At 46.3% G+C, this 10851-nt stretch overlaps 1 protein-coding gene across 5 annotated transcripts in view; it reads right to left on the bottom strand.

Annotated features, from left to right (window-relative positions):
* Positions 1-6890: 6890 nt before the first annotated feature.
* The window catches only part of stat1a (signal transducer and activator of transcription 1a), a 14468-nt gene continuing 10507 nt past the window's right edge, over positions 6891-10851 (bottom strand). For 3 of the 5 annotated variants that reach the window (XM_079236985.1, XM_079236984.1, XM_079236983.1), the window contains exons 20-25: positions 10731-10851; positions 10070-10258; positions 9149-9227; positions 8976-9072; positions 8789-8830; positions 6891-7393 (exon numbers count right to left, since the gene is read on the bottom strand). The exon at positions 10731-10851 is cut by the window's right edge and continues 19 nt beyond it. In XM_079236985.1, coding sequence (XP_079093111.1) covers positions 7364-7393; positions 8789-8830; positions 8976-9072; positions 9149-9227; positions 10070-10258; positions 10731-10851 — 558 coding nt within the window. In that variant the 3' untranslated portion in view covers positions 6891-7363. Of the gene's footprint in view, positions 7394-8788; positions 8831-8888; positions 9073-9148; positions 9228-10069; positions 10259-10730 lie in introns of all 5 variants that reach the window. The other 2 variants (XR_013771233.1, XM_079236986.1) reach the window with 2 other exon arrangements.

Raw genomic sequence — 10851 nt, forward strand, 5'->3', positions numbered from 1 at the left:
CCTCTGGATTGTGATCCTACAGGTCGCAGGGCAAGGTGGGCTTTGGAAATTGACCCCTATGAATGGACAATTGAATATCGACAAGGAACTAAACACGCCAATGCTGATTCTATGTCCCGTCGTCCCCTGACAGCTGGAGAAACCACCCCTACCACTATGGTTGCAGCCACTCAGGTGAGATTTGTTTCAATTCACACTCGAACAGACAAGGCAGAGTCACAGATTTCAACCACTGATCTGGCATCCTGCTCAGTCTGCCCTCACTACCTCACCTACTGCAGACATAATATCACACGCGCAGTCTACTTCACCAGGTATTGCAGCGGTAACTATGAACAATTCACTCCTGACTATGAACAGACAGTATCTCATCTAAGCTCAAAAAGCTAATCCTGTGTTGCAAATTATCAGGAACTGGGTGTTGACTGACAGTAGGCCGCCATTTTCGAACGTTAAAGCAGCCTCACCAGAAATGAGAGAGTATTGGCGAGAGTTTCCTAAGCTCCGCCTTGTTGATGGTCTCTTATGTCACAGAGTCAGACCTCCACCAGGTGACCTTGTTTTACAGACTGTAGTCCCCAGTAGTGTGCAGAAGGAGGTATTCCAAACATTACATGGTCATTCACTCTCTGGACACTTCAGTGCGCAGAAGACATTGCATGGGGCACATGCCAGATGCTATTGGCCTCACATAACACGTGACATAACTCAATGGTGCCTTGAATGTACAGCCTGTGAAGCGCGGCGACCACAAACGCCACACCAACGGGCCCCTATGCAAAACATAATCACATCTCGGCCGTTTGAGAAGATTGCAGCAGACCTGACGGAGTTGCCACTTACTCACCGTGGTAATCGCTATGTACTTGTTGTAATGGACTATTTTACAAAGTACCTCAACTTGTATGCACTTTCTGATCAACGAGCAACCACTGTGGCTAAATGTTTGTTTGAAGATTACATCAGCCACCACGGTGTCCCTCAAAGTTTGCATACTGACCAAGGCCGTCAGTTTGAATCGGATCTTGTCAAACACCTGTGTTCCCGCCTGGGAATACACAAAACACGGACATCCCCATTTCATGCCATGTCAGATGGCATGGTGGAACGGGCAAACAGGACTATCAAGGACCAGTTGGCAAAATACCTACACACCACAGGAGGTGAATGGGACGACCACCTGAAACAGGTTGAATTTGCATATAACACCAGTGTTCACTCGCCCACCAAACACACACCTTTCTCTCTGGCACATGGTAGAGAAGCCCGTCTGCCTGCTGATGTCCTGCTTGGGGACTCCCCAGGAGTTTCAAATGCCACTCCAGGTACTCCGAGTGAATATGCCAATTCTATTGTAAGGAGACTGTGTGCTGCGTTTCACTCTGTTGCACAAAACATTGAGGCAGCAGGTGCTCAACAAAAGCACTACTATGATCGTCGGATGAAACACTCAGCCTATGAGCCGGGTGACTTGGTGTGGGTTGACCTTCCAGCCCTTGCTAGACAGAAGTTGTCACCTAAGTGGTCGGGCCCGTTCAAAATACTGCGAAGGCTAGGCTCGGGCAGTGGTGACATCGGAGTGGACTATGAACTGTTAGACCAGCGGGATCCGAGAGCTAAGCCAAAGGTCATTCACTACAACCGCCTGAAACCTTATCGCTCTGCCTGGTCAGATGGGAAACATCCGCCTGTACCTGTAGGAGGGTCTACAGCAGCAAACAGCTCAGGCCACTCACTGCCTACTGCACTCTCAGGCTCCAGACCTTATGTTTACTGGAGCCCAGCCACACCAAGATGCTCTGTGCCTCCAGATAGGGCTCGGACTCGTGTGTGTCCTCCATCTCAAGGGGCTGCCACTACCACAACACCTGTGGGACACAATACTTCCACAGAATCTACCAGTGGACTGTCTCCGCTAGTACTGCCTTTCGAAGGAATAAAGACCAAGTTCGGCCGCTGTGTGCGTCCACCAGTACGTTATGGAACTGTGGTCTTTTCTCCTGCTGGTGGATTAACAGCATGTTAACATGTACTGGGAAAGACTGTTATGGACATAAAAAATAAAAAAAAAAGAGAATTTAAGTATGCTGTTCTGTGTTATAACCCTTACTGTTACTCCTGTTTATTACCATCACCTGTTTTATTGGTATTTAGTTAGGTATGTTTACCTACAGTATAAATTCAGTTATTTTGAAGTGAAGACGCTTCTTTTGTAAGGCGGGGAGATGTGTAAGAGTGAAATTGTATGATGTAAACTTAATTACATGTATTAGTTATGACCACTAGTCGGCGCTGTTCGGGCGTCTGGAGGTGAGAGGGCAAAGTGAGGGAGAAGAAGAGGAGAGGGGAGAGAGGGAAAACGGGGCTGGACGGGCCGGCTGGAGCGTGGAGTGGGTTGACTAAAGTTATGAGGAAAACCCAGAACGTGTTGGACTGATTTATTCCTACTGATAAACCCACGTCGCTTACAATGATGATGATGATGATGATGTGGAGGAAGAGGTTTCAGAAAGTGAGGACCACATTTATGAAAATGGCGTAGTAACAACAATATGAACATCAACAATATGAACAGAACACAAAGGGTTAAAGGTCACGTCATCTCCACGTCAACACTGTCAACCCAGCCATCCTGCTGGTCTGCCCCCTGCAGGCCAGATGGAGGTACTGCATGTCTGTATTATGTCCAGACGGAATGACAGCTGTTAAACTGGCTCAGAAATATGATCCATTTTCATGTATTACTTATTTAAAATCCTGTGAAATGTCAACTGTTCAGCTTTCTAACAAAGCAGTTCTTTCAGATGAATTAAATAGGTTTTATATGGTTTATTGACATTAAAAAGCAAACAATATTTCATTCAACCCTTCAAAAACAAATCCAGTTTATGTTAAAAATCCAGTACCTCACCAGTTCCTCACTGTAACTTTATTAGTACTTATGTACTTTTACTTCAGGAGGATTGTGAATGAACCTTTACTTCAGTGAGGAAAGCTTCAAGAAAACAAATAGATAAAAGAGAGGAGCGATCACAAACACGTTCAACTGAATGTGCTGCATTTCTAGACAAGGCGAGTTTATTTTACAGCACATTTCAACAACAAGGATTCAAAGGGCTTCACATTAACCAGTAAAAGCATCAAAACATCATGCAAAAGTAAATTAATTAATAGTTAAATAAAATCCTTGATTCTAGGAACTCTTCCAGTCACATGTGATCAGTTTGTTAGTTTTCTGCTCCAACATCTTGAGTTGAGTTTAGAGTTTACGTCATAAGATGATTTAACAAACACTCATGTATTTGTCTGGATGCTTGTCATCTCTGTATCAGTACAGGATGTTCTCAAACACACGTGTGCTTCTGCACATTCTGAAGCCATGACGGGTCTTTGCTCACAAACCTGTTGTAAAGCACCTGCAGCTCTCAGGCTCAAGGCCTCAGCTCAGAATGCAGAGAGACTCCATCACTTGTCATCGTCGTCTTTCTGTCATCCTTTCATGTAGAAACATTTGCAGATTAAAGAGGAATGTTTGAGCCATAATTACACACAAATGCTCCAGAATCCCCATGAGGTTAAAAACAGTGGAAGAATCCAGTCGAGGAGGATTTCTGAAGCCTGTGATGGACGTGTGAACGTGTAGAAAGACTGAGAGACGTAGAAGAAGACACACCTGAGTTTAGTAATGGAAGTTTGATGTGATCATTTATTAAGAACCGTTAAATTAAACATTATTTCTTTAAGCAGCGTTTATTTAATCAACAATATTAATCCTCACAGGAGCAGCAGTCGGACCACAATGCAATGCAGCACCAATTTAATTAACAGTTTAATTCAACCCAATTACAAGAAATATGAACATCATATGAGTTTGTTTTATTGTATCGTTCCCACACGGTCAGCTTCCTCTTTAAGAGATCCTGTCACACACACACACACACACACACACACACACACACACACACACACACACACACACACTCTCTCTCTATAAGCTCTATAAGGTGGAAGGTGAACACTAATAAGACCCGCCTTCCTCTCTGCATGGATCAGCTGTAATCTCCTGAAGGCCGCTCCCTTCTCTGCTGGTCACAAGCTCACTGACCCACAGCCCTTTGTGGACGCCTGCAAAGACACTTTGTGCAAATACCCGGCGGTGGACGGTCTCAAGTGCCAGTTCATGGAGGCGTACGCCGAGTCCCTCAGACTGAGAGCCAACGTCACTCTGGGCGACTGGAGGTCAGAGGTCAACTGCTGTAAGATCCTCCTTCACTTTCTCCTCGTAAAATATCATCACATGTTTTATATATAGTCTTGATCTGAAAAGGAACACATATCCATAGCTGTGTGTGTGTGTGTGTGTGTGTGTGTGTGTGTGTGTGTGTGTGTGTGTAGCTGCTGTCCCTCAGGCCTCCTGTCTGCAGCATCACTGCGGTGAACACGAGTTCTGCGGCGAGAAGCTCGGTGAAAGTCGTTGCTTCTGTCGGGCCTTGTTCTCCTCCAAGTACACACCAACCGACGCTTTAGGTACAGTGATACTTCACACACTGCTTTAGGTACAGTGATGCTTCACACACTGCTTTAGGTACAGTGATACTTCACACACTGCTTTAGGTACAGTGATACTTCACACACTGCTTTAGGTACAGTGATACTTCACACACTGCTTTAGGTACAGTGATACTTCACACACTGCTTTAGGTACAGTGATACTTCACACACTGCTATAGGTACAGTGATACTTCACACACTGCTATATGTACAGTGATACTTCACACACTGCTTTAGGTACAGTGATACTTCACACACTGCTTTAGGTACAGTGATACTTCACACACTGCTTTAGGTACAGTGATACTTCACACACTGCTTTAGGTACAGTGATACTTCACACACTGCAGTCTGGAGTTGTGCATTAATCTGCATTCTCAATTATTGCAACTGGACTTGGTTTCTTACGGAGCACATTGTAAGCGGCGTGCAAGAGGAGGGCAGATGAACCCAAAGACAGAGAGCTTGTAACTCAAAAAAACACACAAAGCAGCTGATGATCCATCTGGAACATGCGGCCATGTCTCTGCCTCCTGATGGATCAAATCAAACTAGCTCTTAGTTAGTGAACAAATGAATCCTGAGTAAAGTGGTGATATGTGACGTGATGTGCTGTCGGTGTTCAGGCGAGCCGACGGTCTGCACCAAGGACTCTGCCACGGTGACGCTGGCTGGATGTCTGCTGCAGGACAAAGGCATCGACTACTCCGTCCTCCACCTCAATGACCCGTCCTGCAAAGGCCTCATGGACAACCTGACCCACATGGTGACCTTCAGCTTCGACAGCAGCAACGCCTGCGGGACCAACGTGTCGGTGGGTTCTCTCCTCTCGTTTGTTGAATGTGTAGCGGACTGTTTACTAGCGGAACAAGTTCTCTCTGATTGACGCAACAATCTCAATCTAGATGACCGACGGCCAGATCCTCTACAAGAACGCCATCGTGACGAGGAACGCCTCCGAGGGCGGCGTCATCACCCGACACGACCAAGTCCAGATCGACTTCTCCTGCCTCTACACCAAGCCCGACATCAGGAGTGTGTCCTTCAGCATCAGAGACAGGTGTGTGTGTGGAGGAGGCGGAGCTTCACCTGCTTGTTCATGTGCAGCTTGTTGTAGTTTGACACTGTGTGTGTGTGTGTGTGTGTGTGTGTGTGTGTGTGTGTGTGTGTGTGTGTGTGTGTGTGTGTGTGTGTGTGTGTGTGTGTCTACAGCTCTGTGGTAAAGCAGATCGTATCTGGGGTTTGGAACTACACTCTGATGATGAACGCCTACTCCGACGCCGGCCGCATGAACCTCATCAACCAGAGCACGCCGGTCCAGCTGGACCAGAAGGTCTGGGTGGAGCTGAAGACCGAGGGGCTGGACGGGGGCAGGGTCTCCATGGTGACCGACTCCTGCTGGGCCACCAACCAGCCGCTATCTAACGGCAGTGTGCGATACGACCTCATCAAGAACAAGTGAGGAAGAACTCTTTGCAGCTGCTGTAAGAATCGTCTGCAGAGGAACTCACCGTCTTGTTTTCTGTTTCTGAGCAGATGCTCAAACAAAGCTGACGACACGGTGAAGATGGAGGGAAACGGAGAGGGAACCTCCAACTTCTTCTCTTTCAACATGTTCCAGTTCTCCGGGCAACAATCTGAAATCTACCTTCACTGCAAACTGGAGCTGTGCCCCAATAAGGGCTCCGTACCCTGTGCTCCGGTATTTATTCCTTTCTTTGTTGCAACTAATACTATTTCAACCAGTTTATTAATTCTAAATCAACTGGTTCCTGTACTATAACGTTGAAGTGGCCTTCTCTCCGTCCTCTCTGTGTTTCAGGACTGCACCAGTAAGAGGAAGCGCAGACGTTGTCACCATTTTGTCTTTTGATTTGTACCTTTGTTTTCCTACTTTTAGTTTTGATTGTGTTATTGTTAAATAAATAGCTTTTTGTTGGCAGCTGCTCGTCTGTCTCCCTGTTTTGTTGCAGCCGTGGAGCCGGGTTGTGACACTACAAATTCACTTATGAGCCCTGAACTGAAACTGCAGACAGTTCATATACTTAAAAAAAAAAAAGGAGTGACTCACCCCATTGCTCAAGAATACAAGCAATGCATTTGGTGCATAGTTTGCACATAGGCGGAGTCGTCTTCTGGTTGGTTTACAGGTGGTGCACAGGCGTGTACACGTGATCCCGGTCTCCACATCGCAGGTGACTAACTGTGGTGCGATTTGATGTAAGCAACTATCACAGTACTTTTCCACTTGCCTATATACATCCAGTAACAGTGAGATCCATTTCATAGTTATGCAATCATAACAGCTTTCTGCTGTAATAACTTAAGGACTCCTTGCGTTCGGCAGGCAGGTTTAATACTGAAATATCCGTCTCAGCTACAGACATTAAACACAATTCCAATTCTGCTGACAAACACAAAGTAGTTGAGTTGCGTTAGCTTCCATAAATGGTGAAACCCAGAAGATAATGATACAGTTTCTTAAATAAAAGAAGTTCACATTGAGTACGATAGGAGACCGTAATGTGTACATTTTAAGCTAAAACCGTGATTTTAGCTCCCAGCTTGTGACAGAAAATTATATAAAACATGCAGAACCACATTCTAAAATGCAACTGTTTCACAGTTAGGATTATTAAGGAGTTTCACACTCCATTCAATAAAAAGAAATATATGTATTGAAATAAAGTGACATTCAGACTGGATAGAATTATTCAAATGAATGAAGGCCTTTTCGACACCACTTGGATCGCATTACATGACAGAAGAAGAAAGCACAGTTTGAAGACGTGGACGAAGTGAAGAAACTTCCTCAGTTCTGGTCTGAAAACTCTGCACTCATCTGGAGGAAGAAGAGACGGCAAATGAATACGATGTGGGTCGTTTCTACTTTCTTAAAGGCACAGAGACACAAAGCGAAGAAACTTGTACTGACAAGCAAAGTACTGCTTAGCAAGAGTATTAAGAGTATTACTAATAGTACAAGAGTATTACAAGAGATAGTTGTGATGTTTTAAAGTGGGAGGAGCAAAGCAATGCACTTTAATTAAACACCTAAAAGACGATCAGTTTAAGTGAACGCTATATGTGACGACTCCTCCCTTCCACTAGGGGTCTGGGTCCATTTTGCTCTGTGTTTTGTCTTTCAGGCTGTTCATCAGCTGGTGAGCCACACCTGAGCTGCTGGCTGCTATAAAGAACACCTGAAGATGGAGGGTCGCTCCCTTGACTGACTGGCTGCGCTCGACACTGCAGCTTATTTGTTTTAAGTTAGTTGTTCTCATCTTGAAATAAATGTCTATTTATCACTTTTGTGGTCCTCACATGGTGAGCACATTTCTGTTCTGTCCCTGTTGGGTTTCAGAGCGGGTTCCCTCTGGAGTTTGTTGGTTCTGATAAGTGGTTGGAGCAGTTGTCTCGGGGGCCGAGGCTGCAGGTGGGTTGCCAGTTCACGGAGGCTTTACCGGGCCTGCAGGTTTTAGTGTATAAGTAGCACCTGAAGACGAGGGGGAGCTCCCTTAGTTCTGGTTCTCTAGAGGGACGGGACAGTGTCGCTGTGTGGGCTGCTTCTGCTGTTGCTGTTGGACTGTGTGGACCAGTCTGTGTTGTGTTCAGGAAGTCTGTTGTTTCCTCTTGTGTGGCTTCTGTGGAGACGGCTGAGTTACTAGAGAACCTGGAAGCGTTTACTGATGAAACGTGCTTCCTGCTAACTGCATGTTTTGTATTCCGGTTCTTGTGTTCGTGGTCATGTTCTAGATCATTCTGTACTCTGCAATGAGAGCATTGCACAGCCTGGTGTTGGACCCAGTTACCTTGCAGGTGTTAACCTTGAGAACCTGAAGACCTGTTAATGCAGGTTGGTAGTTAAAGGAGGGATGTGGTGAGCTGTTATGGGACCAGAACTGTGATTTGAAGTCGCAGAACACGGGAGCTGCTGGTCTGCTGCTGCCTCGATTGGTTAGTTGGGTTGTGTTACTTTGGTGAATCTAAATGAACCCTTTACAACTAACTTCTGGAGGCAGCAGCTCCTGTGTTCTGAGAGGTTAAATCACTGATTTTCTCAATGGAGTCTGGTAACTTTGAAAGGAGCTTAGATAATAACTGCTTCAGTCACCCGTCAGAGGTAGAGAGGTGACCATAATCTACATATAGCGTATATCAGAGGCCATAATGCATGCACAGCACATGCATAACACCACACTTCAAGTGTAGAGCAACAGATTAAAGATGCATCTACCTGAACATCAAACTCTCCAAACTCAGAAATCAGATTGTTGGCCTGAAAGCAGAGGAGACAGACAGATAGTTCAACAGCTGGACGACAGAACCCAGCTCACAGTAAGAGCAGCAGCTCTGGTCCCAGGAGGACGACGCCATGTTGTTTTCTGACATTAAGCAGCGACGTTAACACAAGCAGCTCTCACCACAGCATCCATCTCTCTGGGACTGACGTACTGCGACAAAGCCTTGTAGATGTCGGGCGACATGGGCATCATGTTGTCGTGCAGTCTGGACGGGTGTCTGGACAGATGGATATTGACTCAATCTGCTGCTATGAAGCACACAATGACGTTAATTATCACGCAGCGCCGCTTACACTTCTGAGACGGATATGAGCTCCGTCTTCATGTAGCCGCTCTTCTCCGGACCGTTCTCCACGTCCATGGGCTCCGGAGCTGGAAGTCAGTCGGACAGATTCAAACGTTAAAAAACTTGCATGAAGTTTGGTGTAATCGTGCACATAGTCGCAGTGGTTCTCAAACCTTTTCTGTCGCGCCCCACTTTGGACGAAAAGTGGGGTGCGACAGAAAAAGTTTGAGAACCACTGGTTAGTTTAAAATTCACCATTTTGTTAGAATGTTGTTGCCCCAACAACATGGAGGGTCGCTCCCTTGACTGCGCTCGACACTGCAGCTTATTTTTTGTTTTAGGTTAGTTGTTCTAATCTTTAAATAAATGTCTATTTATCACTTTTAACTCGTCTGGTCTCATCCACGCTGCAGCCTCTGAGCTGGATTGTGTCATATGGGGGCCCGTCCTATCTAAAAACTAACAACATGTGCAATCACTTTGGTAGAACAATGCAAATAAAGTTCTATCTGTGCAAAAAAAGACAAATATTTAGCAAAAAAATTGCCTATTGTGGTTGCAAATAACCTGTTTTGCACTAAATATAAGATCATAACAATAACGTTCAACGTATGTCAAACAAAACAAAATGAGTGCAGACGTGTGTGAGGATGAGTCAAATGCAGAGAATAATGTCCCCAAAAGAAGAAAACAAATCTCTCCCTCGCCGCGCCCCACCTGTAATACCTCCGCGCCCCACTAGAGGGTCGCGCCTCACAGTCTGAGAACCACTGTATTAGTCACAGTGAATGGGAATCAGCCGGGTGGAGTTTAGGTCAAAGTCTCGCTTCAGACGAGTTCGTTGCATGAAAAGAAGGTTGGAACAGAGTGATGTAACTCAACTCGTCCCTAGCTTGATCACTTTGCACCACTGGGTTTGGGGACTTACTCTCTGAGGGTTTGGGGTAGTACTTCCCGAAGGCCTTGTCTTTTGGGATGTTGGGGAAGAGGAAGCGGAGCGGGTTCTCCGGGATGTTCTCCACCGCCATCACCTTGTAGGTGCGGATGATGTCGGCCAGAGAGACGGCGGTCAGATCCTTCTTCGTGTACGGCTCCACGGAGTGGAAGAGCGGCTTGTCTGCAGTTCAGAGAGACGGTTAGTGGGAAAGGCTCCTGGTCATGCGCAGCAGGAAACCATAAAGTGGGCTCCGGTCTTTGCAGAATATACTTTTTGGACTGTTGGTTTGCGCAAACGAGACATTTGAAGACACCACACTGGATCGTGGGACGTTATAACGGGAGATTTCTCTCATCACCAGACTCCATTGACAAAAAGAGTCATTTTACCTCTCAGGAAACAAAGGTTTGCTGGTCTACCGCTGCCTCCGTCGTTATTAGTTTGATGCGATAACACAACCAATCGGTCCAGTTGAGGCGGCGGTAGACCAGTAACTCTCGTGCTCTGCAAAGTGAAAACACAGTTTCTCTCAAAGGGGTCAGGTGACTTTGACGAGCGCAGAGAGAACGGCGTGAGTTCCCCGTCTGGCTGGAAGGAGGAAGTTAGTAAAACCGACTAAATGGTTGACATGTGGAGGCGTCCGTCTGCTCACCGTGGACGTCGTGCTCGATCCAGGTGAAGGTGATCGCTCCCTCCTTGCTGCTCTCGCTGAAGCGGAGCAGGAAGGTCCCGGGACACTTCCCACTCAGCAGGGCCTTCTCCCGCTCCTTGCT

The sequence above is a fragment of the Taurulus bubalis genome, assembly GCF_910589615.1.
Source record: "Taurulus bubalis genome assembly, chromosome: 21".
In the NCBI taxonomy this organism is placed as follows: Eukaryota; Metazoa; Chordata; class Actinopteri; order Perciformes; family Cottidae; genus Taurulus; species Taurulus bubalis.